General features: G+C 41.5%; 1 protein-coding gene across 1 annotated transcript; it reads right to left on the bottom strand.

Annotated features, from left to right (window-relative positions):
* Positions 1-9,017: 9,017 nt before the first annotated feature.
* LOC130857198 (protein tyrosine phosphatase type IVA 1-like) lies at positions 9,018-9,543 on the bottom strand. Its single transcript, XM_057742653.1, has one exon. The coding sequence runs from the start codon at positions 9,537-9,539 to the stop codon at positions 9,018-9,020; it is 522 nt and encodes a 173-aa protein (XP_057598636.1). The 5' UTR covers positions 9,540-9,543.
* Positions 9,544-14,479: the final 4,936 nt, after the last annotated feature.

The raw sequence follows: 14,479 nt of genomic DNA, 5'->3' as shown, positions 1-14,479 counted from the left end.
AGTTTTGGGCCCCGAGCTCAGGGTGAGCTTTACTTTTATAGGGCACATGTTTACAGAGGATGGAAGTTTCCAAACAGACACAAGAGCAGGTGCAGAACATTCCATTTTTTAGCAAAACATCTTAGAGTTACATTCGATTGTTAGGTCATCCTGTTTTTCTGTTTTTCTCCAGGCAGCAAGCATATTTCACAAAAGCAAAACACGCATGGAGTTATTTTTAGCTGAGTGTAAGTTTCTAACTTTCCTCTTCAGGTGTAGCCCATAATACCTTTCCCAGAATTCTCCTTGCTCTTTTCCTGCAGCCTTCTGCTAGCCAGAACACAGGAGTCAACAGAGTAGTTCAACAGAGAACCCTGGATGTAAGAAACTCGGGTCCTTGAATGACAGTGAGGAGGAGAAACCCAACACCCCCCGCAACCGACACTGGACTATGCTGTGACATGATTGCAAATTAAATTTATACTGTATTAAGCTACTGATTGTTTGGGGGTAAAAGTGGTAACTAATATGTATAAATAAGTAATGAATAAAATGAATGGGTACATCAAATAAATAAAATGTGCACTTTCTAATGAACTCAGTCTTCGGTGAAAAAGCAGAACGTTCTGTCCTCTAAATAGTGACCTAGATTTTCTAATAACAGCCTAGAGGATTTTCCTGTTTGGATTTAGTCAGGTTCAGGTAACAGGGCTATAAATTTATGTGGCTAAATATTTAGCAGTGTTGACAAAACTGTGTTTCTGGTAATAAATGGTGCATTGGAATGAAACATTGTTTCTTCCTTACTCTTTATTTCCATGTTTACATTTCCGCTAGATGATATGCCCTGGTTAAGTGGTCTTAATTAGTCATCATTTAACTAGCATTTCAGTCATTTCCTTTATCTGTGATTGTGTTATGTCCCCAAAAGTATTTGGGTTTAGACTATCTCCATAAAATTGTATTGGATTCCACAGTTTCACTGGTATATGGCTTTTGTTTCACTGTTTTCAGTCCTCTAAAAGTTTTCTTTTTATCTTTGCTTTTTGTTATTAGCATAATTTTATTTGTGACCAATGGAATGACAGTCAAGATGAGCAGAATTAAATTAAATAACATTTATATCTTAGGAAAACCAAAGAAATGCATAGTTATAATTTTAGTGGAGTCAGCAGATTTCCGACCATTGAGGGAAGAATTAGGTTAAGTTACGATTTAAACTCAGGAACAGGCTCTACAACACCCGCTCTTTTTGGGAGTTACGGAACCATGTTATGACCACTATTAATAGGGTTCAGACTCCATGTGACCCGTGGGAGTAAGAAAAAGAATCAGTCCTGTGATCTGGAAAGAAGCTTTCTTGGCGCAATAGGCAACCTCTGTGCACTAGGACAAAACACCACTGTGGTTTGGGCTGACATGATTATTTCCTCATTGGAAAGACTTATAACTAAATATAGAAATGATGAAGTAAATAAAACCTAAATTATTTACACTTTAATGTTAAGTTTAGAATAATCTGTGTATATTTGGTACTTTAAGTATTACTTGGAGAATTTAAGAATTTAGTAGACTAAGATACCTGGCAAATTGTAATTCCAATTTAGAAAACGTTAATTGACTTAACTGATTTAGACCTCAGAGGGATAAGATAATTTTACTTGGAGTATAAGCAATAATTGGATAATTAAAAGAACTTAATTTTAACCATTTTTATAAATTTAATTTAGTAGACACAAGAATTATGTAAGATAGGATAGTAGTTTGATAATCAGTAAAAGCACAAAAATTAAATATATTTAAATTACAGATGCAATTTTAAGTGCTTAAAATATTTAAGTTGCTTAAACTCTATTAAAGGGATTATTGACCTCTTCTGGATTTGTAACGTAATAATAAAATTTATAAGTTGAAATCTTAAGAAAGAACAAAGCTAATTGATTGTAATTTAAAATTTAAAGGAAAACAGAAAAGGCCTTGAACAATTTTTTCAGGGCATGAAAGTCACCTCTAAGACTACTATAAAACTCCCATGATCATTTTTCTGTCGTTTTTTTTTTCTATTGTCCTGCAGCTGTCCTTGGCACCAATACCTCCTTTTTCTTCTCCTAGTATGAAAAGACTATGCTTTTTAAAATTAAGTGATAATTTGTAAAATGTTTTGTAAATCGAAAATGAAATTTTGCTTTTTTCTAAAATCTCTTGTGTGGTCATTTCCTGGTCTTATGGACGTTTGTCTATACACATGCAGAAGCTGCCTTCTCACGCCATAAAGGTAACAGCAGGAGCAATGACCCACGAAAATAACCCTAAAACTGTATAGAAATTATTCTTCTGCATGAGTGGAGCAGAAGAACAATAACCATGTGGATGAATGATTCTTTTTAATCCTTGAGGTTGCTTTGTCCTTGAGATAATGGTGTTCAATCTCTTTTATAAACTTTGCAAGTGACAGAAGATGCTCTTTCCTAATCCAAGCATCCTTGACACTGGAATGTCTAATGTGAGGTTTCGGAGTCCATCTGGAGACGCGAGGCTCTAACAGGGCTGTGAGCCCTCCAGCTTCCGCAGACGCTCCGAGGGGACGGCTGGGGCTCCCTTCTTCAGCTGGAGCGGCTTCGCTTCTGTTTCTTTTATATACTGGGAGCCTGGTCCAATTTCATTTGGAGAGTGGCTTCCACAGCTTTACAGGTTTTGAAAACCACTGGGCCACAGTGTGCTTTTCCCAGAAGCAGTGGCAGCACTGTGTAAATGTGCACACATTACCCTAAAGATGGCAAGGCCCAGCAGGAAAAATATAAATGGCACAAGGAGATGGTTGTGGGACCGTTGATCTGTTTCTCTAAAAAGTAAAGAACTTCACAGGCCCTGACTTGGGGAGGTTGCTAGACCTTTAGCCAAACTGTGGGGTGTTCGCCTTACTTTTAACTGATTTCATTTGGAAATGGGATTGTTTTTGTTTGCTTCTTTAAGACACTCCCACGCTTCTACTCAGCAATCTCTCTCATTTTATTTGGCACCGAGGTTGCCCTCTACCACCATGAACTTGTTGGTTAGTTGAGGTTACTAATGTGGCAGAACAAGTCTTTCTATGCCTTCCGTCCTAGAACTCACTGCTACTGAGGCTAAAGTAACCAAAGGGAGCTTTTGAAAATTTAACTCAAGACTAGGAAGGAGACAGAAATTCAGAATAAGACACTGGCAAACTTCTTGCAGGAGGTTTGGGGTTTGCTTGTGTTTTTTTTACAGTGCAAAAGTTCTGATTGCTTTTTAGATACTTTATTCTGTGACCCTGCAGACAGATGACCATGGGGGTCTCTGATACGATCCTGCTCTACCCTCAAAGGTATGAAGGAGCCTCCCCCCACCCCCACCCTGCATCTTATCCATCAGTGGAGCCTGTAATGACTGAGAATGACCCATAGCTCAAGTCGGAGGCTGGATATAAAAGGAGGCAAGGCAGGGAGTGAAACAGAAAAGGTAAAAGATGACTAAGGGACAGTGTTTGGGGTGGGGGGGGGGGGAAGAAGACATAATAGAGAGGGTCACAGGGTACCATGTGGTGATCTGAGTCATGTAACATACCCAGGCCTCTAGGACCATGACCCTGTTCTTGTGGCTAAGAATTTGCAGAACCTCCTCCTCCTTAACTGGAACAAGGTTTGACCCTTTGGCAAGGAACTGAGTGAACGTTCTTCAGGATTCCAAGTGTGTGCCTGACTTACTGCTCAACAGTCAAATGGCATTTTGGAGAAAATTTTAACCATTATCTTAAGATCTGGCAGAAATGTAGGCATGATTCCCCTCTCTGGGCTCTTATTTCATTTTAAAAAAATCACCAACACACGGAAGTTTAGGGACACTTAGAGTCCAGCTGAAAGGATTTTATGGTCTCTTATTTTCCTTTTGAAATTCAAGGCTAAGAAACATTCAAATGTTACCCCTACCGTTGGCAGCCCTGGCCTGAAAATAGGACTCTTCCCTTGACTGAATCGATCTGGGCTTTAAGCTCACACTGCCCTCTAGAGCAGCATGCTAAGAGAACGTTCTGTAATGACGGAAATACTGCATATTTGCACTATCTCACATAGTAGCCACTAGACACATAGGGCTATTCAGCACTAGAAATGTAAATGCCTTGTGTGCTAGTGGTCAATGTCTAGATTACTAGCAAACAAGACAGGGAGGACTCACGCATTGCAGGTGAGCCCAGTGGGCCTGGTGGGCTACAATTCCTCAGGGGGAGGTATTCTGACCATTTTATTACTTTTTTTCAGGGAATAAATTATAGTCCCTTGGTGACAGTCACACATCATTTTCTTATCTCATTTGGGACACTGAAGGGCAAGTTTCAACATATTTCCAGTAGAAATGTAAAACAGCAAGCGGCCATTATCTCTGACTAAGAAGACATTGAACACTATAGAGCCTGTCTCTGGGATGGGGCACCCAGAGAACTTAACGCTTTGCTTAAGAACCAGGATCAATAGTCCAGTCTTGTAATTCTACCTGCTTCCTATGACGAGGAAATACTGTCCCCCGGTGATGTCCAATGTCCCAGAACCTGTGGGGGAGGGGGGAGGAGGGTGCGGGGGGACTTCCTGAAGTCCTCTATCAAAATTGCCTCTCTCTGCAATGATGAGACCTGGTGCGGGAGAAAATGATAACCTCCTCTGGCTAGCAGAGCACTCCATTAGAATCCAGCTATCGGACAGTAAAACTATGATTTTTGGGCACAAACTTGTCTGTCATCTCTTATGTGCCAGGTACAGGAATTATATCCTATAATCTTTACAACAATAAGATAAATACCTCCAACCATATGACTGAAGAAACTGAGGTGTAGAAAGGTTAACTTTCCCAAGGTCAAAGTGAATGGAAAAGCAGGCAGTTAAAGCCATGTATGTCTGAGGTCACTGCCCATGCTCCAATCCCCTGGTAATAACCATCTTCTTGGTAGAGATGTAGTTGGAAAACGTGAGCTTTCTGCTGCGCTTATTTCTTACTTTGTTCATGAACTCTAATTTCCTTCCACTTTTTGTAAGTAAGCGTCATGGGAAGTGAAACCTAAAGCATCTGAAGAGCCAGGAAAAGGTAATACTCAGGGTTCAATTCCAGAATGTGTGCCCCTTTCAGACCCATGCTCCCCGCAGTCAGCAGTGCTTGCTCAGCTTACGTGCCTCCCTCATCCAGCTTCCCGGACCCTGAAGAAAGCCTCCGTTCACTTGATGAGCACCTGCGCGGAGCTGTCTGCACCCAGATTGGTTGCTCGATATTATTCCACATGGCACCTCACTTCTGGCAAAGCCAACGTGGCCTGACCATATGTCTGGGTGTCTTGATGGTAACATACGTTTTTAAACAAATATGTGAGCATCATTTTGTTTTCTTTTATTAGCTGTCTTATGTTGCAGTCATAGCTGCTGGCATAATGGTGGCCTCTAGGTCAAAAATAATGCTGTTGTCTTTTTTGCTCTTTGAGACTGTTATGTATTTACCTTGATGATGCCTTGCTGAGGGGGGTATTATTGAACAACAAAGACATTTAAGTCAGGCAGACATAGCTCTGAATTCCAGCTTTATCATTCACTCATTCAAAAATACTCATGAAGGCCCTACTATGTGTCAGGAACTGTTTTAGGTGCTGGGATAAAGCAGTGAATAAAACATGGATCCCTGCCCTCACGGAGCTTACATTCAAGGGGAATGAAAGATACATTAAACAAGATAAATGAGGAAAAAAATACAGTATGTTAGCTGGTGAAAAGTGTTAAGGAGACAAAACAGGGGAGGGGGTAGAAAATGTTAAAATTGACTAGTGGGGGGGCAGGGGAGGGTGGATTGGGAGTTTGGGATCAGCACATGCAAACTCTTCCATGTATGTATAACTGGGTCGCTTTGCTATACACCAGAAACTAACACACCATTGTAAATCAACTATACGTGAATAAAAGAAATATTTAAAGAGCTGCCTAGTCTGGAAAGGTCTGAGAAAATGTCACCTGAGACAAGATTTGAAGGAGGTGAAGCATTGGATGTGCACGCATTAGTTTGTGTGGTATTAGGTAAAATGTATCTAGATTTCCAGATACCTGATTTCCTCACCTCTGAAACGGGGACAAAAGCCACCTTGCTGATTTGTTCCGAGGACCTGGCCCAGGCATTGAATAGGCGCATGACCACAGCGGCTATTACTGTATTCAGCAGCACGGCCATTATACGTAGCCGCTTGCTGGAACTGGAGCTAGGTTATTTATACATTTATTATCCCCAAATGACCCGGCTAAGCAAACTCAGGTAATGAACTCTGAAGACTGAATGAAGTTTTGGAAGAGGGTCACGTGGGTTAAACATTTCTATCAATAGTCTTGGCAGGAAACAAAGCTCCCCTCAAATTGGGTAATTTGAAGGCCAGAGAGCCCAGGGAGTAGTGCATCGGGCCAGCCTCTCAGGGGACAGAGCAGGTGGAGAAGGCTGAGGCGGGGGCGGGAGGGGCCGCAGGAGATCCCCAGGATAAGCCTGAAGGGCAAGTGAACCCTAATTCCCAGCTTCCACTGGGAGCCTTGTGGTCACTGTCCTCCTCTGTATTGAGAGACAGCAACCCAAGGGCCTTCCTTCTTCAGCTGTCCCTTTCATCACATTTGTTGTTCTCCTCTGGGTTCTCCTCTTACTTCTTGTAAAGTCCAAGACGTTGTTGGGGATTTTGGAAGAAAAACAGGTTAAATTAAAAATAAAACCCAGTTGTGTGTAAAGCCAGGGACCGTAAGGCAACCCAGCCAGTCTCTACCCAGGGTGGGGCACTGCTGACAAGGACAAAACACTCAGCTTGTCACTCACCAACAAGAAAAAGGCCAGGTCAGAGGGGTTCATGACCAAGAGCACAGAGGTGTCACCATTTTATCTTTTAAATGAAGTTTAAGCTATGACATTAAGTAGAAAAGTCATATACGAAACCATACATACAATACAATCTCAGCCATGTAAAAAATAATGTATATGCATTGAAACAAGACTAAAAAGAAATAACCAAACTATTTCCACGGACTCTCTGTGGACTATAGATTACGACGATGTTTTTCTTTCTTTTTTTTTATAAATTTATTTTTATTTATTTATTTATTGGCTGTGTTGGGTCTTCGTTGCTGCACATGGGCTTTCTGTAGTTGCGGCAAGCAGGGGCTACTCTTCATTGTGGTGCATGGGCTTCTCATTGCAGGGGCTTCTCTTGTTGTGGAGCACGGGCTCTAGGCGCGTGGGCTTCAGTAGTTGTGGTACACAGGCTCAAAAGTTGTGGCTCATGGGCTCTAGAGCGCAAGCTCAGTAGTTGTGATGCAGGGGCTTAGTTGCTCTGCAGCATGTGGGATCTTCCTGGAAAAGGGCTCAAACCTGAATCCCCTGCATTGGCAGATGGATTCTTAACTACTGCACCACCTAGGAAGTCCCATGACGATTTTTTTCTTAACCTTTTTCCATATTTTTCTAAGTTTCATCAATGGATATGTATTTCTTTTAAAATAAATCAATGAGTTTTTTTTTTAAAAAAAGGAAAATTGTTTCCTATAATTCACATCTCTGTTTAAAACTGCAATAATAGCTATAACTTTCATTTTTGGAAAACTTTAATCTGGGGTCATTTAAAAAAGACTCACTAACCTGATTATTTTCCTGTTTTTAAGAAAATTATTTTATGGATAACGTTTAAAAAGAGAATACTAGACAGTTTAAAGGATATAGGTTTACTTTTTGTGTGTGTGTGTGTTTTTTTTTTGCATTTCATCATTTATTTAATGTTTAAGCTCTTACACTAGATTTTTACAAACTGGTGAACACTGGCAAATTATTTCTCCCCCAGAACTATAACCACATGTTCCTGTACACTATAAATATACGGTTGGGTTAACATTAATACACATCACCATTTTATCAATTACATAATAAAATGAATTGTCAAGTATCCAAGTATTGTTACACAGCTTAGGCATATAAAATATTAAATGTCTGCTCAATTCATTAGCAGAAACCCACTTTTTTTTTGTTTTTTTGCAGGAGAGGTTCAGAACCACACTTCAAACAAAAATAAGTTGGTAAACAACTTCAGATAAATATGAAAAAAAATTACAAGAATTTCAGCAATTTTATGAGTAAGAATTGTTTTAGCTATAATAACAAAGTATGTCTACCTTTTAAAAAATATTTACTAAATTAAAGTGTATATTCTACATGTTCTGCGCAAGACAAAGGCAATGTTTTACTAAAAGTACTTAACAGCCCCCTCTCATTCTTTTTCAGGCCCTCCTTGTAACTTGCACCCCAAAGTGCAAACATTAAAATTAACTGTAAGGCTTTTTTGTCTGGAGACATTAAAGACGTGCTTCTGTACAATGTAGATTTTTCAAAATGGAGGTCTTCTATAACAGCACAAAATGAGATTTATAGAAAGACATTAAATAATCACTGTAAGACTTGCTTAATTAAAAAAAGACAAAAGGAGCAAATCTGATGTATACTGGTATGAATGTGGGAGATGTAAACAAACTGTGAGCAAATAACCTTCCTTACAGGCCCTACTTTCCATGTTTGAAATGATGGAAGGAATAAACCACATAAGGTCCAGAGTGTTCATAGTTCCTGGGATTTTAGTTCTATATGATACTAAAAATATACAAGTATTGTGCTGGGTATTTTGGCACCTAGTCTTTCTAAATTTTATATATTGATAAGATTCTGGCATGGAAACAGATTTAAGGACATGACTCAATCCTGCATGATTTCAGGAAAGTCGGTTGGTATGAATGATAAGCACATTTAAAAGGCTGAACAGCAAGAATCTTTTGCTAAGTGTCCAAATAGGTTGATCATAACCCAAACATAGAGGCTGCAATTCTACCAGGCGTGTGGCCGGGTAAAACTGCTTTTCAGCACTCCTATGGACGCTTCATCAGACTTATTCACCAAGCCAACATGCTGACTGATATGTACGAAAAATTCTGCCCCGTCTCAGATTCCACTTCCAAGCAATGGCATCAGGCACCCCAGTTTTATTGAATGCAACAGTTGTTTCTATGATCATGGGAGTCTTTGGAGCGCAGCTGCATTTTAGGACAATACTTCTCCAAATACAAAAGTTGCTTGCTGTGAAAAGCTCCACGCCGCTTTTGTCTTACGAACTGTACGGCATCTTCATATTTCATCCCACCTTCAATCAACGCTAGGGCAACAAGCACTGGAGCTCTCCCGAGGCCTGCAGCACAGTGAACGGCAATACGACCACGAGGGTCTTCACGAAACTTGATTTTCACAAGACTTAACCAGTCGTCAACAATCTGGTTAGACGGTGCTGCGCCATCATCAAAAGGCCAATCGAGAACACGGATGCCTTCTTTCTCCACAAGAGCAGTGTCGTAAGTGGCTTCACATACTCTTACTACTGTGGTAACTCCATACTTCTTAAGTTCCTCTATAAATTTGTTTAAGGTCGCATTCGTTGGATTGTGTGTAATAGGAAATCTCATGTTCTTGTAAGTGACTTCCACAGGAGCTGGGCGGTTCTTTCGGGCCATGTTAATTTAGTTAAAAAACACTCAATAGGGTTATGGAAGAATTTTAAAAATTGAATACAGAAATGATGCAAAGAAACTGAGTCTGCTTCAATATACTCCACTTGAAATTCTCGGTGCTTTTGAGTATGAAGTCGGGAGTAATGGGAAATGAAACAAATATCCTAACAAGAAGCAGCAGTTCTTCCACCCGGTAATACGGAGGCAATGGGAAGAAGTGTGCTGAGGTTTACCCCAACCAGCTCAGAACTCCTGTAAAAAACGCTCTGTGGATTTCAGTTCACCACTTCTGTGCCCAGGTTAACCACTCTTAGGGGGGCTTCTTGGTGGAGTAGTAATGAATGTCTACAGTTCACTTGTCTGCATAGAGGTCGTGCTATGCCTGGCAGTAACCTCTACTGCCCTTCAGAAACTCCGTAAACGTGTGACCAAGAACGCCGCAGCACTGAGGAACAGGTCTACTCATTGAGGATTGTGGCCTAATCATATAGCCGGTCCCGAGGCGGCGGCTACACCCGCGGCGGCACCGGACTCGATCGGTTTGCTTTTGATTCGCACTTACATCTAACATTGAAAGTATGCTTTGAGAGCTTCAGTCCATGGGTGTCAAATTCATTCTCATCAACCACTAAAACTCTTAAACTGGAAATAGATAATTGTAAAACATCACATATAAATTCATTAATAATCATTTTCTTATGTTGCATTAACCACAAAGTGGATCCAGAGAAATCACTGTTGCAATTTTTTTCTTCATTTCACATTAAGACTATTTCTGTTCCCGTCAACACACTGTTTCTGAGCCCACAGCAATGTGCCTGGCACTGGGTTAGGTGCTGGAGATACAGAGAAAAACCAGCTGCCCTTAAAGAGACGTAGCAGCAGAGAGACAAACACGCAGGTAGATGATTTCCATCCAGTATCAATAAAGCTAACTGCAGGGACTAGGAAAGCCCAGACAAGGGGCTGAAAGGAAGAGCTACTCAATTTGAAACCCCAAAAATGAAAAACCTACCTGCTACTGAGCTGGCCGATCTTTCATAACTGGAACTCTTTGTTTTTGAACTTTTACTGGGCTGGTCAGGATGGAGCCCAGAGCAACCAGTCTTGGGGTGATGAGTGACATCTCAACAGGCTTGATTCTGCTCAGCTGCCCACACCTGCTGTTACCCTCAGAAAAGTGGGGACAGCCACATACATCAAAAAATGGGAGCAATGACTTATTGAGGCCAGATGTTGTTCAAGGCAACATCTCTAATGTGGAGCTGTGCTCTGCCTGCTAAGGGGACCACCTTCTTGCGAGTTGCCAAGAAGTTGCACGTTGCCTTTGGTAGTGGAATGGAGAAGGTAGACTGCAAAGAATAAGACTCTCCTAAAGAATTTGGGTTACATTTAGGAAAATGTGGAATACTCTGGTTGGCAGACTATTTTGGTGCAGGCTGAGGAACCACTGAAGGTGATGAGCAAGGGCTGGTGCATAGGATGCAGGCAGGGCTGGTACTCAGGTGAGATGTACTGATTCAGCCACAAGGCAGATCATAGTGGGATCTGCTCTACTTGGTTGGAGCTTGTGCTGGACCAGTTATTAAGTATTTTGACTATCATCCCTACAGGGAGGATTTATGTACCCTGAATAACAATGAAAAAGGTGTCTGTCAGGGGACAGATACATTTTTCATTGTTCTCTTGAAACTGCTTATGCACTGAGGCATAAATTCTCACCATAATGGAATTCTTATCATGATTTTTAGTCTAGATATGAGTTACTTTGTGGGCTTCATATGACTCACTTTTGGGGCTTAATATGACTCAGTTTAGATTTGGGATATTTGATTACATTAGAATAGTTCAACACATAGACCATCTTTTTTCAAGTATTCTTCTTGAAAATTTTGGTAAATTTTACCTGGATTGTATAACTTCATTTTAATGTTTCTGACACAATTAAATCATTCTCCCTAAACTGGTAAATTCTTTTCAAAACTGTAATCTTTTGTAATTATATAAAGCTTGCCTTAAGAGGCCTCTTATTATTGCCCGTAATTAGAGCCCCTAAATATTTTAAAAGCCTCTTTGTCTGGTAAAATGGAAAGTCAGGATTCCAAACCTATGAAAACTCCGCTAGGCTGTCCAGCTGTCCCGGCCACTCTTTTAGCTAAAACCCTAAAAGCTGTCCGCGATCTGGGGGAGACCTGGAACAACTGGGGCACAAAGTGCTATGGAAATCAGGTTGGCCACGCGTGCCTCTAGTTTTATCCTGTCACAATTACTCTAAACCATCGATTTCAGCCTAAGGCTAACGTCTCAGCTGACCTTCCACAGAGGCAAACCATACTAATGACTTTTTCTGCCAATTCTCCATCCCAAGTTAATAAGTGAGAAATTTTAGGGCCCCTGGGGTAGCGTTCTCTATTTAGGAGTGAAAACGGCTTTTTATATGCCGCCTCTGCCTCGCCTTTCCCCTCCTCATTCCTGTCTCCCTGGAACAAAGACGTAGGCCACCAGGATTGCAGTACTAGTTAAAACATCAATACTGATAAGGAGCTTAATTAGCAGAGGGAAAAATGTAGTAGTAAAGATGAAAGCAAAGAGCGCCAAGCTTTGGAAATGCTTAGGTGATAGCTAATATTTGTAAAACCACCCACAGTTGACTCAGCTGCTCGACATACTTAACCACCTTGTTTAATCCTTGCACCCGTCCTGACAGGTCTTATCGTTACAGGTGAGGTGAAATTGAGCACTTAAATCCAGCCAATGGCCGTCATTGTCCTCTCAGGCCCAGCTCCCTTGATCACGTACATGGGCACCGGTCCTGAGGAAGCTGACCCAGCTTCAGCCAGAGGAAGGAAGCCTGACTAGACACGTGGAGTACGGAGTGTAGACAGTATGGTCCTGTGAAGAGGTGGGAAAGCGTACAGACGGACTGGCTCTGGAAATGCTAACCATCACTGAAGTCTGCATCCTGGCCACTGACACACAGAACACTCACTAACCAGCACCCTTACCAGGGTTGAGGATGGTGATGCATTCTGTGACTAGTATTAGTGGGAAGCCACTAATACCACATGCCCTGAAGGGGCAAGAGAAGGAGCAGTTATCAGACCCCAGTGAGAGCTGTGGCTGGTGGACAGAGGCTGCCTGATAGATGCTCTGATTTGGGTACTGATGTGAATGAAACTACCCTGTACCTTATACACTCAAGGCCCATAAGGTAGAAACAGAATGATACACCAAGAACCAGGGAAAGAGTTCCAGGGAAACCACAGACATGGAAACAGCTGGCTGGCAACCCAGTAGACTAAGCATTGCTCAGGTGCATTGAGGGACTAGGACAACCAATAGTTAACTTTCGACATCACAGATAGAATAGCCACCACATGTAACACACGGACCCTCCTCAGATTCGCACATGTGACCCCCAAGGAGGCATGAAGAACAGTCACGCCTCTGCTTGAAACTTACAAATTACTTTCTACCAATCACTTCCCAGCCCATCCACCTCTTCCATAACACATACCCCACTCAACAGCTGACAGGGAGACAGATCTGAGCATGGCCTCCTGTCTCCTTGGCCATGCTCCGTTACCTTGGCATTTGGTCTTTCTGTTGTGCGGCTGGCAACGAGTCCACTTGCACAGTTACATTAGGTAGAGAAAGTATCGTACTAGCTATAGTTGAACAACAGAAGAAACCTAAGGGGCAAATAATATGACACTCTCTCCTTGCCGAAGCCCCGTCAGAAGTCAGAGGGCATAAGAACCCAGGTGGAGCCATCTCTAGAGGTCAGCTTCCCACGGCACAAAGCAGGGTGGGGTGAGTGGAAAGCGGACCTGAGAGCAGACCCGAGAAATGGAGTATATCAAAGACAGAGACAGTTTTAAGACTAACGTTATATTCTCCTGCCTTTGAAGACTCCCTTTCCTGGTAGGGACTTGAAAGAGGTATGCAGGACTTCAGGATTCTTCTTTTTTTCCCTCACCAAACTCCCTTCCTTATCTCAAACAACTGACTCCCTGGAAATTGTCAGATGCTTTGGGAGATGGGACCGAAATGTAGATGCAAATTGCTTGTAGTCCAATAGAAGAAATATATATTATGATGATATTGTAGACTGGCATTCAACATCCATCCCACTTTCTTTCAAGTGTGCCTTTTTATACTACAAAGCCTGAAAAAAAAAAGTAAAAACAAAAATTGCATTTCCCAGATGCTATTGCTACTAGGTTCTGGGTGTGATTTAGCTTCAACCACCCATGTGCACTTGAGGGAAACTGAGAAAATACATGCAAACTAGAAGCCATAACACCTTCTCCTTCTGCTCCTTCTGCCCGTGACCATGGTGGTTGAGTTGTTGGTTGTGGGTGTTCAAAGATGGAGTCCATGGCATCTACTCTGCTGGTACAGATTATAGCCAAAATGGTGTGGTTCTGGGGCTGGGACAGCCACCAGATTGTGGTGACTTCCTGATCACTGTGGCTTCCCAATCATGGCAGTGGTGATATGATTCTGGAGTCAGTGGTTTTTTGATCACGGAGGAGGCAGCAGCAAACTTAGTGGCTTGGCTCTGCTGTGTGGTTCAATCTAAATTCTTTTTCTTTCATCCTCCCAACAATTTGAAGTCACTTAATATCCTACAAAAGTTTTCTTCCTGCTTAAACTACATTCTGTCTTTGCAATTAAAGTTGGATTGCTGTAATGCAAAAAACAAACTAAAATGCAAAGTAGAAAGGAGTACATATGGCTAGAGATATAGATTAGGTACTATGCAAATCTTGAAAGAACTAGATACTAGGCTTATGTTATAGGAGATATAGAGAAAAATCCCCTTCATGGAATCTGAGACCTCTCGGCAGGCTCATGTAATGAGTTTTCCTTTTCCAGGGAAGCAGATGGGATTAACAGACACTGTGACTATTGTCTATTATATTTAAGAAGGCATATAA

Source organism: Hippopotamus amphibius, chromosome 7 (genome assembly GCF_030028045.1).
Source record: "Hippopotamus amphibius kiboko isolate mHipAmp2 chromosome 7, mHipAmp2.hap2, whole genome shotgun sequence".
Taxonomy (NCBI): Eukaryota; Metazoa; Chordata; class Mammalia; order Artiodactyla; family Hippopotamidae; genus Hippopotamus; species Hippopotamus amphibius.
Note: the sequence above shows the minus strand (reverse complement) of the source record. Positions and strands in the feature narration are given on the sequence as shown.

Bases quoted from the DNA above. Each gene is read 5' to 3' on its own strand.
- LOC130857198 (XM_057742653.1), bottom strand. From the start codon at position 9,539: ATGGCCCGAAAGAACCGCCCAGCTCCTGTGGAAGTCACTTACAAGAAC.